General features: G+C 34.5%; 1 protein-coding gene across 1 annotated transcript in view; it reads left to right on the forward strand.

Moving 5' to 3' along the window:
* Positions 1–23,260, forward strand: part of NDUFS4 (NADH:ubiquinone oxidoreductase subunit S4) — a 48,908-nt gene extending 25,648 nt beyond the window's left edge. The window contains exons 3-5 of the mRNA XM_085297703.1: positions 15,164–15,336; positions 19,590–19,663; positions 23,047–23,260. Of these exons, the coding sequence (XP_085153829.1) occupies positions 15,164–15,336; positions 19,590–19,663; positions 23,047–23,150 (351 nt within the window). The 3' untranslated portion in view covers positions 23,151–23,260. The remainder of the gene's footprint in view (positions 1–15,163; positions 15,337–19,589; positions 19,664–23,046) is intronic.
* The last annotated feature ends 695 nt before the right edge of the window (positions 23,261–23,955 follow it).

The following is a 23,955-nucleotide window of genomic DNA, read 5'->3' on the forward strand; positions in this document are numbered from 1 at the left end:
TTTCAGGAATAACACGACTCCTGTAGACACCTGTTAAGCCTCATGGAAAAGTAGATTACTGTATTAACCTATTTGAATTTGCTAGATTTTTTTTTCTTTTTTTGTATAAGGATTAATTCTAACACATTAAAACTAATTTAACATATTACTTGATTTTCCTGGTTTTTAAATAATATTACTAAAGACAATGCAACTATTATTTCTATACAAGTTATAATTAAAATGTATTCCAAAAGATAATATTTTAATTTTAAATTCTCCTCCTTTTCATGTTACTGCCAGCGATAGGCAGCTTATTGTTAGAAGTCATTAAATTCTATTTTGATAGATTTGTTGTTTGTCATACTTTTTTAAAAGCCTGATGTGACTTTTTTGGAGTACCAGTAATGGGAAGTGTTTATCCTTGTTTGTTCTATTCCTTTTGTAACTCTTATTTTGAAATGGAACTCCTCTGTGAGTTGATGTTTACAAGTTTAATAGATTAACACTGTGGTTATTAAAAACTTTTAATTACATTTTGTCATTGAGTTCATCTCTCTGCAAGTACTTTTATAGGCCTTGTGTTCCCACATGTATGCATATATGATAAAACCTCATTAATAGGGATTCCTTTTGAATTATCTAGAGTCCTTTTTGATCCTATAACGACTAAAATATTCCTTCCATGAGGAAACAAACAAAATAGAAGTGAGAAGAATATCCTAACATTAAATTATTAAGTGGTAGTGAATCACCTTATTACTGTCAACTAGTGTGTTGAAAATAATAGAAAAATACATTCTAGTGAAACAGTGAAAAATGAATATGATCTAAATTACTTTTTCTCTATTAGAAAAAATTGGGACTCTTAAAGGTAAAAAAAAGTTAGAATACACTAGCTTTTATAGAACACACTCAAGAAATGATGTTTTATCTTTAACTATCAGTCATTTTCTGTGATTTTAATAAGAACAACTTAATGAACAGTTAAATCCAAAGAAAATAATATACAGAATGACCAAAGCTAAACAAAAATATAGTTCTTGCATCATATCTTGAATCTCTGGCCACCAATTAGGTCATATTCCAAGTGTCTGGACAAATAGCTGGGTGAAAAGTAGTCTCTCAAGACTGTTTGCATTAGGAAATTTGGGCTATAGAGGACAAAGGCTGTCGGCAGCAAATCTGCCTCAGGTAATGTTCCAAATGACTTAACTGTTTGTGTGGATGGAATAACATTGTTTCCATCATTGTTATAAAAAGCTTTGGATGTTTCGCCTAAAATGGGGATTTGAACTATTTTAAATTACTGTGATTTGTTTCAACTGTTGTAAATGCAGCATTTAAACAACAGTTTAAAATGCAGAGCAATACTATGCATTTTAGCTAAAAGTAGTCCAGTTCAGCACATATGCTTTAAGCAGGCTTTACAGTCAGTGCAAGTAACATTGAATTATCGGTGTCTAGCCCTGAGTTTCTACAGGCTAGACATTTTTGTGAAAGTTGCTGTCTGCAGCCAGGAAGGTGCTGTACCAAATTACCCARAAATATTTGCCAGTAAAGAACTTTCTGTGGTGGTTAAATGATACCAACATTGCAAGACTATTTGAATATTAGAACAACCACTAGAAAATATTTTTTGCATCTTTAAAGCAGAATATTCCACTGATAATGCATATGCTGTAGCTCAAAGCAGAAACTAATGGTAGAGCTGTTATTGAGCTTGGTCACTGGGAGGATACTAGAAGCATTGTGGAACTGTGAGAGTGTACTTAAGTACAGCTATTAATTGCAGCCATCTCACAGGTGTATACTATTTTGTGTTAGGCCAAAGATGACTAGGATGACTTGCTAAAAGGTTAAACATTTGAGAGCATTGCTATCCAGTGCAATTGAAATGGTGCTAAAATGTTTTTTTGCAACATTGTGAGAACTTGTGTGGACATAGACAGTATTACAAGAATGACAGGMTAACAACAATAATGCTATTGACTTTTCAGCTCCTGTTCTGAAATTGCTCTCTTTTGTCTGTACTGTTAATTAAGCTGTTTTTCAGTACTAGTGCAGAAGAGTACTGAAACTCAGTAGTGGGCCATTTTCTTTCCTGCTGAGGATGAGCTTCTATTTATCTGTCATTTAAGATAACTACTATGTTGAAGTATATATAAAATTTAGCATGTAAATCTAAGCCTGTTTTTGAAGGTAAGCAGATCATACTTTTCAGACAGTGTTCAAAAGTAGCATTAAGTGCAGCCTAGGCCAAAACTGGTTGATGACTATTGTGAAATCTGTACCAAGAGTCTTAGCAGCTGCCTCTTGCCTGTCCATAGGTAGTAGTTAATGTCTATAGTAAGTGTTTACTACTAGATAATGCAGGAGTAGCAGTGTATTAATAGAATTCTCAGAACATGCCTCTCTGGCAAAAAGGCATGCATATACTTTCAATAACCAGTTGAAACATTCAGTTCACTTCTAGGAAACTGCATTATTAGCAAACATCACACAGTGTTTTCAGGATTGAGTCATAACTAGTTCACCTTCTTCCAAATCCCAATTTTATCTAGGCTTGGAAAGTAGTGAAATTGTATAATCGCAGTTTGATTAAAGAAGTATAGACTTGACTATAATAAACAGTGATAATACTGTAGCTCAAAACAGAAATATGCCAGCAAGTGAAAAACAGCCTGGAATAATGAAACTTCTTCGGATATCAAACTGATAGTCTACAGTGCTGTGAAACAAAGGACATAGCAAATCAAGCTTTAACATGCATTTCAAAGTGTGATCATTCCTTGCAGCCTTTCCCAAGAACCAAAAGTATATAATACACTTTAAGCTGAAAAACAAAGCACTAATGCGTCATGAAATTACGTGCGAGACAGTGTGACATTGCACTTGAACACTGTGCATCGGAGTTTTTCAGTGAAGAGAAACACTTGGCAAAGTGTGCCTTTGTTGAAGACAGGCTTACTGGATTTCCTTTTCGTGAAACTACCACTCAGCCAAAAATTCTCCAAGCATTACCACTCTGTTAGATAATAAGGATATAGTGGATGTTCTGTGTTTTGGTTTTTCAAAATTCTATTAACCCCTTGTGGGTTATTCCTTGAGGGTGAGTTCAAGCTGTTCCTAACGTAACTTAATGGAATAAAAGTATTTAGAATGATCTTTTCTTCATTTAATCCAATCTAGCTGCAGTATTTGTTCAACTGGTAACCATAAAGGATTTGGTTTAGGGCAACATTTTTCTTCAAATAAGGAATGTAACTTACAAATGTTTCTGTGCCTTATGGGTATGACTCTGAGGAGTTGTTGTATGCAAAGGGTAGAAGGTACCAGAATGGAAGTCTGTCAGGGGGCTTGGAGAAAAGTGTCACTATCACCCATCTTCTCATCCAAACTCTCCATCCCCCAAACTTTTGCCTGGAAGGGAAGGCTGTGTCCCTTCTACTTCTTTCTAAATAGATCAGCAGCTAGCAATCTATTTTGGAAGAATGAAGAATAAATGAAAATGTACATTCAAACCCCACATATGAGATACAGTTAATAAAAGTGTTTCCCCCCCCTTTTTTTTTTTTTTTTTTTTTTTTTTTTTTTTTAGATATGACTGAAGAAAAATCTTCTAGCTTTGGCCCAAATGGCCTTGTATATGAGGCCTGTGGCTTGGGGAAGTTCTTTCTTCCATCCTAATTGTGTCAAGTAAGCAGGTGGCCAGGTGCATGTTGTACTCATAATGAATGAAAAAATGAAAAAATGTTTGCTGGTAGCTTATAAAATATTTAAGACAGTGTATATTGTCCTCTTTTGTTTCACTTCATATGCAATACTTAGTGTTCATTTTTGTATTCTGTCATCTAGAGTTGCAATGGTTGACATTTGAATGGTATTAGTCTCCAGTGTAGAAGGTGTTCAAGAAATAAAATAACATTTTAGAATTGCCTGTAGWCTAGAATTAAATATATCCTTTCAATAAATGTGAAATGTACAAAACAAAATTAATTGCAGGTAAAAATGCATATACAACTACTTTAATTGTAGGTGTTAGTGTGGACTTGCATGGAGTTAAATATACAAAGCCTTAATTGTTTGTGTAGTCACTGATAGTTTGTTATTGGTGTGTCTACTTTTTTGCTGCTAAGTATAATCTAATAAAAATTTCCTTCTTTGTTCCACATGAAGACTAAGACAGACTGCTTGGGGAGAAAGTGTTTTGGATAGCTGTGTCAAGCAGCTAAATGTAGTATTCAAAGATTTTAATTTGTATGTGGGGTGGGAGGGAATACTCTTTCTTCCTTCATGTATAACAAGCTGGTCTGTCAGATATATTTGTTTCTGAATAGCGATTTTCTTTTTAATGAAATTACGTCATTTCTTCATTATAGTTTTCACTGGTAGGTGCATTTGGTGTTAACTAAAATAGAAGCTCAGGTGTATGTGTGTGTGTATCTACAGAGTATTTTTCAGGATTGCTAATTCACTATATTTTGCTGCTTGGCAATTAAATCCCTCTTTAATTGGAATATCCCAGCTCAGTTCAGCCTATAGTGCTTGCTACAACTTGCTTTTGTACACAATTATAGTCTGATGAACTTTGTGGTGGTGTAGAAAATTTGGTTGACTGGATACTGATAGAGAGCTTTTTGTAAGAATGTCTGCAGGCAACAAGTTACTCCCCAAGATAAAAAGGCTTTCAATAGCTCTGACAATTCAAGTAAAGAAATTGCCATCACCCTTTTGTTATGTCTTGAGCCATCTTTTAAGTAAATATTGTTACATGACTAAATTGCAGGATTAGATAATTTTTTAATTCATTTTAGAAAATTCTGCACATCTTACAAGTAGTTCAGAACCTAGTATAAACGTAGTTGCATCCATGAGCTGCACATGCACTCTCATCCCTATGTATGTTTGTTTATTTTTAGGATAGGGTAAAGGATTTGKATTTCTTCCTCTGAGAGCCTTTTCTTTTGGTGCATGGTAGTGCTATCTCTGCTGGGTATTGGAAGGAGGAGTGTCTGAGATTGGGGTTACACAACCTTCTAACATCTTGAGTGTCTGTTTTGTCTGGACTTCCTTCGTGCAGCATTCTTGTGCAAAAATTTCAAGGCTTTAGTCTGGAGCACTGGGTCAAAGAATCTCTCTTTGAAGAGTATGCAGGAGAGTTTTTGTTTCATTACATAGTATTTCATTTTCTATCAAAGAATACTAGTTTTGAAAAGCTTGCTGTGATGGCCGTTCAGAACAAATTAAAAGAATGACATTGTGCCATGTTTAGTTTGTCTGGTTTCCAAAGGGTTGTTCAACATGCAAATACTTGTTTGGTTTTGTAAGTCTAAATATACAAGCAGAGTTTCTAATCCACTAGAAAGAACAAAAGTAAGCCATTGATACAGTCTTGAATCAACAGGAGTAGTTTCATTTTTTTTAAGCTGTTTTCTATAGTTTTGCCTTTTAAAGACTAAGTTGTATTTTCATGTCCCGGTAGAACAATACAATTACATGATCCTTTTCTAGAATACCTAAGTTAGTATGCCCTGCTGTGAAAAATTTCTTTAAATACCATGAATAATTCTTGTCCTGTCAGGAATAGTGAATAAGCAATTCCTCATAGAACCTTTTCTTTTCTCTTCAGCACAGTCTTTTACTTCTGCATTTGTGTAGTATATCCAAGCTGTATAGCTAAGACAAAAAACCTAGCCCAACTGTTTACTTGGTAGGAAAGTTCTATGTACTGACTTGGAAATTGTTTCCAGTCGTGAAGTTCCAGTTGAATCATTTTATTAAGTCGGAAAGGAAAAAGCTTTCCTTCTCTGGAAGGAAAGCTGCAGTCCACTAAAGCTGTGGGAATCCCTGAGTGTCTTGTGCACACTACAAGAGAGCCTGGTGCTTCTTCTGTACTGCCTGTCTCTACTCAGTAATCAGTGATGAAATTAAAACTGTTGCCAGCTCTCGAATACTCTTTAAACTACTTTCAGGGCTGCTTTCTCAAATTGGGAAGGATAATCTATATTAAGTGAGGACAAAGACCATGGAGAGAGTATGTAATGTTCAGATCCATAGAGTTTATGCAGTTTAGTTCTTGTATGGTAAAACCTGCACTGTAGAAGAATTGTTCTTTCTCTTAAGCATCTGTTCGGCATACTCAGTTGTATTCACTCCATAAAGCCCATTAGTTTGCTTTTTGTGCAAGAGAAAAATCTTTGCTTAATATAGAAATGTTATAATTATGCTGCAAAAGTTTAAGATTATTATTAATAATTCAGATTATTAACATCCGAAAAAGTGGATAGCTTTTCTTTAACAGACATCTCATTTTACATATGTGCTTATATATTTGTATATAAAAATGAAAAAAAATTATATATAGTTCAATATCATCATAACTCATATATTTTAAAGATTTCACTGAGTAGCAAATTAACCAGGCAGAACCTTTTTAAAGAAGTATATGTAGTATGCACTAATATTTCATTCTCTATTYATTTATTTATTTATTTATTTTCCTTAGGTGGCCACATTTTTGCTCCTGTGCCTGCTACATTTGAAAGCATACCTGGGAAAGCTAATTCTGACTTTTTGATAAGTCAGAAGTTGAATATTCTTCTTCTGTAATGTCTGTTTCCGAAAGAAATTCCTACTATTTTATTGATTTTTAGTCAATGTAATAGGTACATTGCGTTCTCTTTTGTTTCTTTCTCTCCTCCCACCCTCCCCATATAACAAAATTGAAAGGAAGGATGTAACGAGTTGAATTATTGAATTTACATACCAATTCTTTATCTTGGTGACAGATTTCTCTCTATTGTCTCAGAAAGTATGATACCTTTATTTCTGGCCTAGATGTAACTTAAAGGCTAAATATATGTAAAGCAGAAATTGCAAAGACAAACTTATAGATAGAACAAGCTAAAAACAACTTGTTACGTTGTATTGATTATTCAGCTTTTAGAGAGAAACTCTAGAAAGCTTCCATTTTAACTAATTTTATAGAAAGATTTAAAGAAACAGTTTTTGTCCAGTGATACTGAGCCACATATTGATTATGATTAAACAGTTGAAGCCACATCAATCCTTCCCATCCCTACCAGGGAATAATGAAAGTGTTACTGTTAGAAAAGATCTTTCTAAAACATGTTGAAAGCCCTATACACTAATTAACAAAATACATTTAAGCTGTTAATAGCTGCAGCATCCCTGATGCAAAGAACTTCAGGATGCTAACACTGCATAACAGTACTCTATTGCGCATCTCTTTAAAGCGGGTAACTGTGTCAGTTCTTTTCTTGTTTACTACCTGCTGTGTATGGAAATTGTATACACTATTTAGCACTTCCTTTCAACTTTTAAAGTCCATGCATGTTACCCAGAAGCATTACATCTTGCATTGGATGACAGTAAAAAACAGCTTTTAACAGATTTGGTTTACTTGTAACTTCTTAGTGCAACTTTGCTTCTTAAAAGCATACACTGACAGGAGTCTCGCTTAAATTTGCATTGCTTGATTGATTACTTTCTGTTGTTCTCCCCTATGTTTCAAACTATTTGTTACATTGTAACAGAAGTCTGCTACAGTCACAGGAATCCCCTTATGAAGGGGATGTAAAGAATAGAGAACAGGCATCACAGTGAAGGTGGGCATTGGTTTACGTGAACTAAGGATTTCTGAATATTGTGCTTAATAGTAGAACATGCAGTACTGTGACAATATTGTCAGGTTAAACTTTAAAATACTAGTTCTTATTTTTGTTCCCTCATTCTTGATGAATGTCTTTTATAAATAGAAGCCTAGTTTGTTAAATTCTATCCCTTAAACAGTGTTCCACATCTGTCAATAAATAGGAATAGATATGTAATTGGGAGGTGAAGTGAAAGGAATACCTGAATGCATTATAGTGACATTTTGAAGAAATGTTATAGTGTTCTGTGTTCTACCCACTCAGAAGCTTGTCAGTAATTAAACTGAATCCACAGTAGCTGTTTCATATACTGCAGTGATAATCTTTCTTATGACTTCATCGTAGGGAATCTTACTAGAGTTATCAAGTCTTAAGACTTTGCCTTACATCCAAATTTGATCTTGACAGTTCAGATTTTAAGATATTTGCTGTCCAAATTAGAGTATGAATTGGCTCAGTAAAAGTCCAGGTGCTCCTACTTCACAGCAGCAATAGCACTGCTTATGTGTAAGTACAGTATCCCAGTTCACTGGGATTAGGCTCTAATGTTAAGCTAGCTCCCTTGATCTTTTCATCATGAAGTGGTAAGTGAGCTCTTCCATGAAACTATGAGAAGATACCACACATTCAAAATAAATTAGATCCTCTCCCATCCCAAGCCTGCAGATGATGAAGCAAATGGTTTCTGTATTCAGGAACTTACCTGGGCAGTATTTGGAAAATTTATTAATGGATACTTTAAAGGAGACTTTGTGGGGTTTCAAATGGGCATAAAGAAGTTCAGAACTCAGATTTTATTTATCTTTTTTTCCTTGCTTGTGACAGAATTCCTGAAAGGTAGTAGCTTTTTAGAATTAATAATTTAAGTCGTATGTTTGTGATTTATTCTGTAAACACATGCACATAAATGCAAGTAACTGTTTTAATGAGCATTAAAAGTAAGTAATTCATTAAAACACCGTCGGAGACATGAAAAAATACAGAAATTATTCCCAGTGTACAGGAGTGGCCTGAATTTGGGTTCTCACTTAAAATGTGGAAGACTCAACCCAGAGCTTATGGTTAGGGCTTCAGGTGTCCATGATGAAAAATAAATTTTATATGCTGGAAGCTGAACAGTCATCTTTGGTCAATAATTCACTGTAATGTTCATGAAGATTTCTTTAGCCTTGTAAGCCAATCTGCTTATTATAACTTTTAATAGGAATATAGCATAAGTAATCATAAGTGCAAAGTGAATAAATTTTGTCTGATAAAATATCACCATCCCTTAAATACAACATTTTATTTAATAATATATTAAAAATTGAGCTGATTGGGGGAATCAGGACAATGCTGTCTAACTACTTTAGATGGTCTCTAACCACTAGTACTTCTATCTTACTTTCTTTAAAGTCTTCTCCCAGCCTGTTACTTGCTGTTTGCCAACTAAGAAATAGTGCCTGTAGTGAGTGTTGGTTAAGGCAGTAAAGTACTAACAGTGTATTATTCTAAGAGGAGTCAAATTATTTCAGCTGTCTAATTTTCCTCTTTCTGTGTGTAAATGCAGGTAAATGAAGACTCCTTTTCGTCCTTTTATTTGAAAGTTTACATATAAAAAGTTTGAGGTTTTCTATTCTTAGCTACTTGATGGTTTTGTGCTGTTTTGTTTTGTTATTTTAGTGTTGTGGAGTTCTGGTAGAATGTTGAAAAATTGTGTGCTGTAGAAAACTGCATACTTTTAAATCTGTATTTCAGGAATAATGAAAAAAGAAACCCTTCTATGTATGGAAGCAGAAGACTTTCTTAGAAATGGTGTGAATGAGTTCTAGAAAGAATATTGTACTGAAATCTTGCTGTGTTCTGCAAAAAGGTTTATAAAATCTGCTGCAAATAATTCAATGTCTTTTTTCCACCTTGTTTTAGATACACATGTTGTTTATCTCAATCAGTGTCATGTCCACAGTGAAGTGTCAAATGACTATTAGTGGCAGTATCAATCTATTTCATGAAATACATTCCTTTCTCTCTCTCTCCCCTTCCCACCTGCTTCATTTCATTTAATAATGGTTTTCTGAGTTTCACTCATGTTTACTATAGTTTTTGCAATGAGCACAAAATAATTTGGGGCATGCAAGATATTCAGAAAGTTGAGCAAGCCTTTGTGCAATGGAGTGACAGGGAAATTCTCAAGGAGGTTTTGTGACTACAGAGATTGCTTTGACATCCTGGCTGTTAATGTAGGAACCCCTAAGCTGTGAAATACAAATTGTTGAGTAGTTTGCACTAGCAAACATTGTCAAGAGATTTTTAGGATGCTGAAATCTCCTTCGGCATAATGGCAGTCAGTAGACTGAAAAGTACTATCAAGGACTTTGGTTAATTCCAGCCCATGTGGCAATTTCTGCTTTTATCATAGACCCATTCTTCAGTGTATTCTTTGCAGTTTCTCTTTAGGGTTTTCAGCAAAGCCACCTGTGTAAAGAGATTTTCTTTAAGTGGAAATTTTCTTATAATCATTATTGTATTTTGTTTCATGTTTACAGTATTTGGTTTTCTGTTTTTTTTAATACGATTCTTTCACGGCTTTCCTCAACTCTTTTGTAAAATCTCTCTGCAGCATGGTTAGATAGGAGAACACATTATGGGTAACACATGTTGTTCACAGATTACTGTGATAATGCAAAAAGATTGTGAAGCCTAAAAGAAAACTGTATTTTGTGAGATACAAAATTACCTAAGGGCAAATAGACTTTTTTTCCCTCTGCCTTGTTATGTCTGTAGCTGTTAGATAAATGTTGTCTGACCATGTTTAGTTCATTCTGCTCCATTTTTCCACTTACACTTTGCATAGTAGATCTTGTTCTCTTGCATTTGTTTCAAAAATACCATAGTGAAGTGTAGAAATGTAAATGTTCTCATCCTCGCTTACAGCCTGAGCAGTTGAGCGCATTAAATAAAAAGCTTCTTTTGCAGCAGCTACTTTGTGGGTATTGTGCAAGATGTTCAGTGTCCTGTTCTGTGCTTTGATATAACAGCTCTTAAAGAAAGTGTATGTGCAACATGACTTTATAGCAAAACTTTYGCCTACTAAAACATATTGGGGGCAGAGGGGACAGAAACTGCTGTAAACTCCTATAAAGTACTGAAAACGTCTACTTTCTCTCCTTTCTAACAAGTGTAAACTATTGAGGTTAAGTAGGTGGGGCAACCGGAAGTAATTACTAAGGCCAGTGGCATTTTTGCGGTTTAATAAAGGCAGAAGCTAATTATTCAGTTTTTATTTAAGTGAAATGATGCCAAAAAGGAGGTTCCTGCAGAGCAGCTGCACTCCTTCAGTGTTACCCTAATTTACCACAGACACAACTGTCACAAACAGAACTTTTAAACTTGATATATAGCCACGAAAGTAAGGAGCCCTTTGTCTGGAGTGCATGCAGAAGAACTCCTTTATACAAATCAACCGGCAGATGACGGACAATGATGAAAATTTGATTCTTTGAAGTCATAATGGTCATTGAAATGTGTGAAATTCTGGTATTGAAAAGAGAGCGCCTAGCAAGACTCTAAATCCTGGGTGGTTGCTGGAAGCTTGCTGGGAGGTTTTTCTGTGTTTTGACATCAACTTCCCATTGCTTGTTCCCTGTTTCCTTTATTTAAAAAAAAAGGGGGGGGGGAACTTAAACAGTAAATAGTTGATAGCGTTTATGTACAGTTTTTTGTCTACGCATGGAAAGAAATGTCGTAGTAGCAACGTGACACCTTCAGGTACACCTGACTCATCTATTCAAAACTACTTTTATGGGGATGTTTTAAATGCCTTGGTCACTTTCCCTTGTATTACAGAGTTCATCTTTCTTTTTTTCCTTTGGAATTTGTGCTACTAGTGGGGTACTTAAAAGAATGAATTTTTCATTTCCTTCTAAAGTCACCATTACGCTGAATATTGCTTTCATTGATCCTGCATTTGTGAACCAGTTTTTTTCTGCTATATAGCACTTTTATCATTTTCTGTTGCTCTTTCAAGGATAGCTTTACCAGGCTTTCTACCATGACAAGGGTTCTTAAGTAGCATAAGTTATAATAAAGACAAAAACTCTTCTTGATTTTAAGCGATTTGATGTGACTTCTACTGCTTAAAAAAAGTAAGAATGTCATTTTTGTTTCTCTCAACTTATTCCGGGAGCCAAAATACCTCTAAATTGATATTTTAAAAACCCAGAAGTTTCTATTTAAAGAATCTATATATATATTGAGAAAAACAATGTCAGAAGGCATTTTTAGATGAAAGCCTGGGTTAAAAATGAGGTGTTCTTAATTTTTARTAAAGCAGTTCTATACAGTTCAAATCTCAAGTCTTTTAACACAGCTTGATACATTATCACCTTATTGTTTAGATCTTTTGATGCTGAACACCTCACTAATATTTTAATATGCTAACAGAGCAAAATTCAGTAAGGAGCATTAAAAAAAAAAGATGGCAATGTGAAACTTGCTGTCAAAAACATCTTTGTTTTGGAAAGTTGGTTCACAGGTAGTTTCAATGAGAACTTGAACTCAGAACAAAGCACTGAAGACACAGTAGAGAGTTCAACCCAGTGCAGCATAGTTCTTTTCAAGTATTATATTGTTTTAATGGAATCTTGGAGCGGGAGCTTTAGCCCATTGAAATGTCGCTTAAAGGACAGGTTCTTCTGTCACTAGCTGGAGCTGTGTGGATGAAATGATCACAATAGAGTGTTGTAATGCATTTTAAAAGTGTGAGAAATCAGTTTGTCTAGACTAAGAGTGCGCCTACAGGGAATAGGAATTTTAGAGCTTCTGTGCTCTTTAGGTGTCAAGTATGTGATAGATGCCAAGCCTTTTTATTCCATATCTTTGGCAACAGCTCAGCTATGCTACAGTACCTTACATGTCTACAGCAAGCAAAAACAGTGATTTTATGTCAGGACAACTTGGGCTTCAGAATCCAGAAACTCATTGTCCTAACAACTGTCTGTTCAATTGCCAGCTTTAGACTGGGGAAGATATCAATAAACAATTGCTAAATTCCCAGAAGGCATGGAAACTTTAGCTAGAATGAATCAAAGTATGACGAGCTAGCAACACCATGCAGTCACTTTAATTCCTGAAAGTAGGCAGGTTTTAGTTTTCACCTTGAAAGATTTTTATGGGATGAATCTCATATTATTAGTAAAATAACTTTGATTTGGAGCCAGATGAGTGCCCAGAAAACACTTGGAGGTGCTTGGGGTTTGTTTGGGTTTTTGGTCTTGTTTTAATCCAGATAAACAAGTCTAGGCATTTCTAGGTAACTACAGTTACCTCATAAATACAGTATTCACCAGTTTTCCATAGTGTAGGGGGTTTTTTATATTGCAGTCTGTATGCATAATATGTCGTATTTTCATGGGTTTTGGTATGGAGGCTTCAAAAGAGGAAATTGAGTATGTCCATAATGTTATTTAATACAGCATTTTATTTTAATGCCAGATAACTCTGAAGTACATAAGCCTCTAAATCTTAAATGTAAAATTCAAAATTGACATACAAGATGCTGAGAATAATAGTAAAAAAAGTTGTTTTCATCATTTTTATCTATTTTGAAGCTTGCAAATTTGGAGGTATTGGATGATAACAAAAACGCAGGATTTTTACATGTAACAGGATCCAGATTATTTAAAAGGAAAAATCAAATTTTTGGTGAATATTTWTACGTTTTTTCCGTAGAGATATTTTGGGGAAGTTTATGTGYAAAGTATAATCTACTGGCCTGTTTCTATAGACAAGCTGGCTTGCTGTAACATTGAAGCCCCACCAAACTTTTACTGCAGGTTAAAAAAATGTTAGACAAAGCAGTTTGCCAATTCAAATAAGAAAACTTTAAGCTATTTCTTTCTAAAACTGTGGTTTAAACTTCAGCAGTCGTAAATGCCAGTCTATCAAGGTGTTTTTTGTGTATGTGTTGCAACATTTTGGTAATTGGTAGTGTTCCTTTTTCATATCATGGCTAGACTCTTACTAAAAATTATTATTACTAAACATTATTTGATCCTAATGAAACATTTATAATTAAATTGTAAAGATATTTTGATATTTTCTGGTAGGTAGTCCGAATACAGCTTTTAGAATTTGGAAATTTTCTGTATAGGGGGGTGTGTGTGCATGTTGTTCTACTTGTAAATACAAGACAAACACTTTAAACTTGCTCCCTGATGCAGTTTTGAGAGATTGATCCTTCAAAATTTATTTTCTGAGGTGAAACGAAAAATGAGACATTTCTCATTTCGGAGAATGATCTGGTGACAGCATCAAGAGCTTTTAAGTTGGCCACAAAACAAAATGCTATGAAGTTAGTAGCTACAAATGTTTAAAACCCATAGTTTTAAACTTGTTTGACTTTTCATTTGAGTCATGGCCCCACTGGTGAGATGAGTTCAATATGCCTGAAGTTCTGCTACACRTTTTGGACTTCAACTAGTTTAGTCTTTGTTCTTGGGGAGTGGGAAAACCCACGAGCTACCTTTTGGCCTTTTAAGTATATATCAGGAGTAGTTTAGCATCCTTAGAGGAAGTATTTGATGTTTGATTTCTGTCTTTTTACTGTACTAGGTTGAACTGACAGGTTAATTTTATGTAATTACTGTTTAGTTTTTAAAGAGAAAGTTCACTTTAATTATACCAATGCTGGTGAGAATAATTTTTCRTATCAATTCTTGTGAGGTTTTTCTCCACTTTATTTCTTGTTAAAGCCAGCTAATATTTTTTGATTGTTTTTGTGATACTTCAGTTTTTATATTTTTTAGGTTTATTTGTTAAGACCTCAGAAATGAAGCCTTAATAGAGGGCATCCTACTACTGACTTTATAAAATTTTATAAGCAATTTTGTTTGTAAGTTGAAATCTCCCAAATCTTTTTGTCCTTCACAAAAATACCTAAGAATCTTATCAAGTGCTGTAAAAGCTTGAAAAAATGTCCCTATCAAAAATGTCAAATCACTACAATGCCTATTTAAGAAACGTGGGCTAGAATTGACATAGGGACTTGAGCAACTGTAGGCCTGGATGTTACTGTCAGTCTATGCTCTGCTTTTTTTTTTTTCTTCAAGGAGGTGGAGCAAAGAAGAACATATGTTATGTTTCCACATCTGCTTTAGCTGGTGTAAGTTGGAGCAGCAATGACTTTATGGCTATGGTCAGAGGATTGGAGGGAATGTCCTGTCCCTTCTCTGGCCCTGGGAGTTGTGTGGCTGGATGGAGAGCAGGTTCAGATAACTGATCCACCCAAAATCTAATTCAGCGAAGGGAAACAGGGTGATGGAATCCCCAAGCTGGGTCAGCTTCAGTTATATTAAATTTGTTCTCCTAATGTTTGTCTCTATGAATTTTTTGTTGTAATTTTAAAAATACAAAAAAAGTATGTATAAATACATAAAAAAGTATGAAATTGCATAAAAACAGTAAACATTGTTATTCTACAAGCRTTTTATGTGAACCATTTTTAACAAGATGCATTATATCTTTTATAGGATATCACTGCTTTAACTGGTGTTCCAGATGAGCACATCAAAACCAGAAAAGTTCACATTTTTGTTCCAGCACGTAATGCAATGCAGGCAGGAGTTAACAACACAAAGAAGTGGAAGATGGAATTTGATAACAGAGAGCGCTGGGAGAACCCTTTAATGGGTTGGGCATCAACGTGAGTAGTTACTAAATTTGCATATGTTTTTCTCCAAGATTTGGCTCTTACAGCTGTGTAAATTTAACTGTAAAATGTCCTTTCTACCTGTCAGTCTGCTTGTGTTTTAATAGTACTTAGGTAGCTCTGTCTTCGTCACATGATTAATCATCTGTTATGTTTAAAAACAGATTTTAGCTCACAGAATCATCTGGAAGAATCTGAAAAGTGTTAACCAAAAAATTGAACTATTACATTTGTGGTGATGTCATTGTATGTCAGCATTAGGGAGAAGAGCTTATTAGTTATTTGAAATAGTAAATCCTTTTTAACTGTCAATTGCATGTTTTTCATTAAGTTAAACATAATGATATCTAGCTTCTGGAAATTCTGAACGAASCTTTATGAATATTCTGAAGAGCTAAAATGAGGAACTATAACTATTTTATAAAATACACTCTTTAAAAAAAATACACCATTTGCCTTAGTGTTGCTATTATTAGTAGTAAAAAATCTTAAACATGCCCAAATCCAGAAAAATACTAGCCCTATGTAGTTATGCTATAATTTAGAGCTCTAAGTGTAATTTAGATGCAGCTAAATTTTTTTCATAAATGTACTACCTTTGTTGTATGGTGTGATTAGAATTCCTGCAAAGTATGATGACTGTCCACAGTTCTTGTGACAATATTGTAATTTGAAGGTTTCTTGTTAGAGACATATTCAGAAAAGTTAATTCAGTATAAACAAAAACCAACCACTGCAGATTATTTTTCAAGCTTCAAAAAGAATCCGACACCCATTGAAAACGTCTGACTGGCAATCACATAAACATTAGAGCTTATGACACAAAATTTAACACAGAATTCTGATGAAAAAAACCTAAGACCTTAAATAYAATATGCTTTGAGGAAGTATTTTTGGAGATCTATTAATATTCTAAATCRAGGCACAGAATGAATAGTTTTTTACATGAGCGTATCTTGAAATACTAATTCAAAACAACTCTGAAATCAAGTCTTCGTGTAATSTTGGTTTCCCATTTAAAAAAAAAAGAGCTTGCTCACAACCTATAGCATCTTTGTTGTATTTGTATTACAGAGCAATTAGTGAAGCCAAAATGAACTCTCAGTAAGTTAGAGAAAAGTTTGGCTGGGGATTAAAATAAGAATTGTATTAAAATATTAATTATATTAAAATGTCTGTTGTAAAACTTAAAACCTGTATGTAATAGTGACTACTTCTTAAACAGGTCCACAGGCTTCTTACCTTTTCATATTAAGCGTATTTAAATTACTATTTCAGAAGACAAAACTGTAATGATTTAATCCATACAAGATTTGATGGTATTCCACTCTTGCACATGACCACTGCATTTAGCAAGTAATGACCAGGTTGTTTTACAGTGGCCTAAATCAGTTTAAGTGATAAACTGTTGACCTGCAATATCCCTTTCCCTCTATTCTTGTGTACCCCCCAAAAGTCTCAGAAGTGTCTAGCCGCTCAAGCATGGTCTATTTATACCTCTGAACAGATTATGATATTGTAGCAGGTGCCAGTAACACCTGCTTTAGTTCAGGTTGAATTTAATTTTTCTTCTAATCCCCTTTTGCTTTTCAGCTACTTTAACCTCCCCAAACAAGTTAATTTCTGGGTGGGATTTTGCATAATCTCAGCCAAAATAATGGTTTTTAACCTTTCTAACAATTGTATCTGTTTGTGCCAAATAAACTACCTAGAAAAATGAGCTGTGGTATCAAGGGCTCATCTGTTAAATTATCCTGGAGTGAGCTTATTGTGCAAATTTAAAATGGAATAGCTATTTTGAATGACTCTTGTCTTTGGATACAGTTTCATTTTGGGGTAGGGAAACGGATATTTCATGTGTAAACAAGCTCAGATAGGCCAAAAGTGAGTACTGTGTTGTGAGTTGATGCCACTGGGTCAAGGGTTTTGTAAACTAGTTTATATCTGTTCATTTTTTAAGGAACTTTCCCAAGAACTATTAGTGGACATTCTGGTAATCTCAAATTAGTGTTCAACACACAGAAATACTTAAGAAAAATTTCTTCTCTTCAGATATAATTTCTGTAGAGATTCTTCTTCCCATTTACTTTTRAATAGTTTAGTGGCATTAATTAATTAGCTCTTTTTCTCTGTATTCTAACTTAATATACTTGCCTGTGTATCCTTGCTAGATTTCTATCATTTTACAGTCTCATTTGCTTTTTCCACTATATTTTTGTCACTTCTTTTTGAATATAGTGTTTTCCATGGGAATTACCTCTTTGTAGATCCAAATGAAATGGACCCATGACATTTTTTTTAAAAAAAAATTAATCTAAAAGCTTTCATTACAAGAGTGTGCAAGGATAGTTCTTGAGTATTTCTTTTAATATAAAGTTGTAAACAAAGAAACACAGGAAACTTATGATTTGCATTCTGTAGAATCTCATAAAAGAGCAAAATGTAGAATCTCTGTAATAATTGATAGGTTAGAACATAGGAAATTCTGCAGCACTATTTTACTAAAGCTATCAAGACATCATGCTGTCTCATTCTGAACTCCACAGTTTGCTCACAGATTATTACAAACTGAAACTTATGAAAAGCTCATTTATGGGAAGAAATCAAAAAGCTGTATTAAATTGGATGAAAGATGATACTACATGAAAATAGAACAAATCAGTTTTGGACAGTCCTCATTTCCAAACTACTTCTGTCCTGGAAGGTTTTCACCAAACTTTTGCAGTCCTGAACAKGCATGCGACCTTCGCTATACCTCAGATGTACCCTTCTTTGTTTCCTGGTAGCGTTCTTACTAAGTAGCATCATTTTTTGCACCCCAGTCATGGAAGAAAGGAACAGTAAGTAAAAGCTGTTCCAATACTGCAGTATTTTGGTCACTTGGTTCTTCACTGATCGTGCTATGGACTTCATAGTTACTGATTCTTAACACTTTTGTAAGATAAATCTTTAAATTTCTTTAAGAAAGCCTATCTTAGTGGCTTKTGCAAGTGTAATTTCTGCCCCTTTATATTCTTTTTTTGTTTTTTTTCTTTTTTTTTTTTTAGTGGGAACTATATTGGATATATAGAGAACTGCATTTAGCCCATGTGTACATCAGATAAAATTACAGTGTTGCCTTTGCTGGAAGCTAGATTCCTCTTCTTCGCCTTTCCTCCCTTATTTCCCGCTCCCCCCCCAAGTCACAGGCTTTGTCCTTTATTGTAAAGAGTTCAACATATCTTTGGTTGCTTTTTCTCTTCATCTACCCTTATAGCTTCAAAGAGAGAAAACAGTTGAGAGGCAGCTCCTTCAATAGTTTGTTGCAATTTGGTCTTGTCTTGTCAGTTGTCTCCTAGGCTCATGTGCAGTGTTGTCTCAGAGAAGCATTTTGCCGCTACAACAGATTTCTTATTTAATTTCCATAAAGGTTTTGTAGATGAATTTACAGAACTAGTTTTCATCATTTTTGTTGTTCTTAAATTGAGTTTTTATAACGACAAATTGGATATTTTTATTTTAATCGAGATTTAATATTTCAAAAAGCCTTTTGCTTGTTTGCTTGTTTGTTTTTCAGAAATGAAACTCCGAAATATCTGATCATCTAAAAATAACTACTATGTAATTAGTTAGCTAGCAGTTTGAATTTCTGAACTTTGTTTTCAGTTGAGGCCTGAGATCTGATTGTTGTACTGGCTTAAYTTATGGAGATCATATGACTTCAGCCAGGTTGGAGTTCTAAACTTGTTCGCATACTTTTCAATTTCTCGTTAATTTCTATTCTGCTTAACCTGATATTCCAACCTCTTCTGTCTAAGATTATTCTTTCCCTAGTTGTTCTATAGACTTCTGGATTTCTTGAATTGTTCAAAATTACCTTAAACCTTCCAGTCTCCAGGTTCCTCCCACTGTACACAGCTTTCAAAATTAAAGATTGCTGCAGAGCACTTATGTTACCTCAGCAGGTAGTTAGGTATATTTGTTGAATAAAAAATTTAAAGCATTAATTTCTGCAGGGAGCTGGGAGGGAAGGAATTGATTCAACAGACTGAAAGAGGGAAAGTTTTGCACAAAGTAAGTGTTAATCCTTGGAATATTTAAAAATAAAAAAGGATTTTGAATGGCTGAAGTTTGGGAATGATGCTTTTGAAGAATTACACTAAAACAAATTGATTAATACAGTATTTGGTTAGCACTTGATATATGGATATAATTAAGTATTTCATGTTTCAGATTTGCTTAAAATCTGTCATCTGATTTATTAACAGAGCTGATCCTTTATCCAACATGGTTCTTACTTTCTCTACTAAAGAAGATGCCATTGCCTTTGCTGAAAAAAATGGTATGTATTAGGTGTGATAGACTGAGTTTTCTATAGACAATCTTGATCTCAAAGTACTTAAAAAAAAAAAAAAAAAAAAAAAAAAAAGAGAGAGAGAGAGGGAAAAAGAAAAAGTGCAGGACAAAGAATTTCTGCTCTACTACACAAAATTTTAGACAATTACTGCTCTGCTTGAGAAAGTGGAAGATTTCGGGGCAAGGTTAGGGGAGGGAGAAGGCTGAATTTCTAAGGGTGAGGAAGGCATTGAATCCAGACCTTCTACTATCTGGAAAAGTGTTCCAGCCTCTTCACTCTACTTTTGTAATGCTGCAGGCATCTGCATTTTTAATGAGAACTGAGCCCTGGTCGAGTCTTGAAGGAAAATTAGTACGTATACTTTATCTTTGAGAGTATTCCAGGTTGAGGGTCCCAGCTACCTGGCAGTGTGATTTTATGTATTTATTTATTTTTATTTGCCTGAAGCCTTGGCATGAGCACCTGAATACTAGTTAAGGAAGGACTATCACAACACCTGTGGATGACAATCATAAAAGCTAAAATTAGGTGTCTACCAGTTCAGCATGTAGAGCTTTAGGATTTGTTATGTTGTGGCATGGAGTATACCTAACTCTTCCCAAGTACAATTTGTAAAGTCTAAGCACTTGATAATTATTTGAGTTTGAGAAAAAGATACTAGTAATGCCCATATCATTACTTAATACTAATGATGAATCAGAAGGATTGCATCTGTAAAATTATTTGGGTTTTTAGTGTCTGTAGAAATTTAGACTTRTATTTTCTCACAGAATCATGGTGTATCACCAGCAGTATCTCAGAATCTCAACTTTTTGAATRTTCAAAAGTCTTTTAAGTTAGAGTTAAGGTTTTGATCTCCAGAAAAATTGCACTTACTAAACTAAGGGKTTTTTTTTAATAAATAAATAAATAAACCTTTCTGGAGACATCTTTATTGGTTTAATATCCACTTAGGTTGCATCCATAACTTTGCCATAATTGAGATGCACCAAACTTTTTTGTGGATGCTGCCTTTCCTAAATTATCATTTCATTTTTATTTAAAGTAATGTAGTTTTGTATGTATGAAATGTGCATAGTATTTTCTGTGTAGTGTTTTCTGTAGTAGTAACTTCAGTATCAGGTGTAGCTGGATACATAAATTTTACAGTATTTAGTTTTGCTTTTAGAAAGTAAGAGAAACTTGGGTGCACATTTACAACAGAACATGGCTTCTAAACTGAGATACTACTGTGAAATACGGAAATCTAAGAACACAATATATGCCCCTCTGTCCTTCGTGTATGAACCATTCAAGTTTTCATTAACAAAATTCCTTAAGAACCTCAAGTTTATCTTTTGCAAATTCRGGGTACTGCAGTTATTTTGATACAGTTGGGAAACCCCAGCTATTCTCTCTCACCTAAGATCTTCAGGAACCTCAGGCAAGCTCTCTTTCTTCCCGTCCCCTCTGAAGTATCTTCTATAGTAGGAATAATAGCACTGAGTACAGTMACAAGAGATCTCTGCCCAAGATATGACAGCTGAGGATGGTCTGAAGCCAAAGCAAGAAGATAACACTTGTAACAGGAAGAAATGAAAAGTTTAGTCTGAGACTTATTTTTTTTTTCTGAAATCACTGAGACGGTTGTTTAAAAACACTAAAGCTTTAGTAACAAGGATGGAGTTTTTCTACTCACAGTAGCCTTTAGTGAGGTAATCAGGATGTTCTCCCAGAAGTGGTGATATCTACTTCATATCCCTTTAGTTTGTATGTCAGAGTTGTGGGCAACAATAACCTCCCCCACCATTGTGGTATTTATGTAAAGGTGACCTCTGCTCTCTGTCATGAACAACTGAAGGTGTCTAACTCAAAGAGACTGCTCAGAGTGTGAAACCTTATCACACACGGCTGCCTCTTGCAATCCAAAGTTAGGTGTAACTAATGTTGTGGTTTTTGGATGGCTCTGGCAGCCCAAGTCACTGTGCTGGCAATTGCGAATCTCTTTTGGAGGCACTCAGCTCCTCTCTATCTAGTGTATAAAAAGATGAAGCAATAACTCGGGGCTGTAAATTCCATTCCAGGAGCCAAGTGCCTCAAAGTTAGGTGTCATAATGTTGAATGTTGCAATACCAGTGTCTGTCTCTAGATTTAGTTCTGACTGTTTACTCAAGCTTATATTTTAATCAGAACAGTAGGGGAAACTCAATACTCTCACAGATGGTAAGAGTATGTTTTTAAAATTACCATTCCAGTATATCTTATGCATAGTAGTTATCTGGAAGTTAACATTGGTTCATCTTACGAAAAAAAAAGAAAATATTTCTGCGGACTTTGTGAACACATGGAATTGAGGTGCAGTGGCATAACAACTAGTGTATTTTACTGTACATGTTTTGATATTTAGATGTTTCCTATGAACAACGGAAGGCTTGCTGAATTCAGCCGTTGTGTATAGAAACATATGTATGTGCTTTAAAAATGTAAAGATTCAGATGCATATTAAACATTTCAGGTTTTATCAAGTTTTTGCTTAAAAACKAAAGAGGAAATCTGTGATCTTTCTTAGTATCAGTTAAAACTACGTTCTTACACACTTCTAGCTTCAACTCCAAAACCTCAACTTTGAATTAAATGTTGCAGCTAGAGAGACCAAACTTTGGAATACTGAGTGCTGCCCTGGCAAATTTCCAGGCACCTGGAGGCTGTGACCAATTTGCATATTGATTTACATAAACACTAATGTTTCAACCTCCTCTTTTTTGACATTTTTTAGCATTTCTCTAGCTTAACTATCATAATTTACTTGTCTTCTATCACTTCATTGCCTTCTCTCTTACTCCTAATTTTCTATGTTCTTAAAAAAACCACAAGTGTTGAAGGTTTTTTTTTCTTCGCTCTTCCTTTCTTTGGTCCTTCTTTTCTCTCTTGCTTTCCAAAGTCTCCTTTCTCTCCCATACTTTTTGGATTGGTCTCCTGTGCGTGCTGTCTATGTGATGTTGCAGAGTTGTGGAGCCATGAACTTGCAGGATTGCATACAGAAACAGTCAGTGTTCCCAGCTGAGGTTCACTGATGACTATCAAGTTTTTTCAATAATATATGTGGTGGGAGCAATGAAAATTGAAGTATGCAGTATGAAGTATGATGAAGTCTGACAATTGAGAGAACAGGGGTATGTCATATTTGTGGCATTTCTGTATTCTCTGCTGCTAACTACAAAGGAATAAATTAATGGATGCTTATCTGGAGGAAGAAAAAGATTAAAGTTAAAAGGTTTAAGTTGCATTTGCCCTGTATTATATGCTGTGCACGTTTAGAATTCTCTTTGTTTCTTGTCTTCTCCCCTGTCCCCCCTGCCCCCCTTCCTAATTTTTCTCCTCACCCCCAGGCTGGAGCTATGACGTTGAAGAGAAGAGAATTCCAAAACCTAAATCCAAGTCTTATGGTGCAAACTTTTCTTGGAACAAAAGAACAAGGGTGTCTACCAAATAGGTTGGCATTGGGCTATCTGTCTGACTGTTAATAAAGTCAGCTGTGCTGTATTTATAGTCCATGTATAATACATCTCTTAATCTCCTAATAAATTTGACCTTTAAACTACAGATGCATCTTGTGATGTCTATTTAAAATGTTTTTGATGTCTCCAATTGAACCTGTTACCAACTTCCCTATATATAGAGGAGATTTGGGGAGTTCATACTTCTAGAAAATTACTGAACAAGGAATCTATCAAAAGGAATGTTTGAAATCAGCTGCAACTTTAAAGATTGTCGTTTGTTTTTCATTATAGTATTATATTCTATATCTTGTTTAAACTTATCAGCCCTGCATGTGCAAACTATATTAGTAGAAACTGATGTATCGTTGTATACAGGAAAAAAAAATCTTCAGTCAAATAACAAAGTAYGATGTACAGAAGTTAAAGTTTGGATATTATTTAGACTATTCCGTGGAAATCTATGGTGTTTRAGCTCTTTCCATCCAAATTAATATTGTAATTATGCCAGTGGCATTCATGGCTTGAGTAGAAAAAACAGGTTTTTGTGTTAAACATACAGAAAGTTTGGTCCAAAAGACAGAGATTATAATTGTTTCACTGTGATGCTTTTTGAAAATGAAACTGAACTAGTTAAATATTTACAAATTAAGTTAGAAGAGCATCAGTTTTCTCCCATAGCGTCAGCATATACTTCTGGTTTCTTATTGCTAATTACATTTTTGTCTGTATTGAGGTTTCCTATTAAATAACAAGAGATGTGGTGATAGCATTTCAACCTTAAAACTGAATATATAGCCT

Source organism: Rhea americana, unplaced genomic scaffold (assembly GCF_003343005.1).
Source record: "Rhea americana isolate MKP2758 unplaced genomic scaffold, rheAme1 scaffold_13, whole genome shotgun sequence".
NCBI classification, from domain to species: Eukaryota; Metazoa; Chordata; class Aves; order Rheiformes; family Rheidae; genus Rhea; species Rhea americana.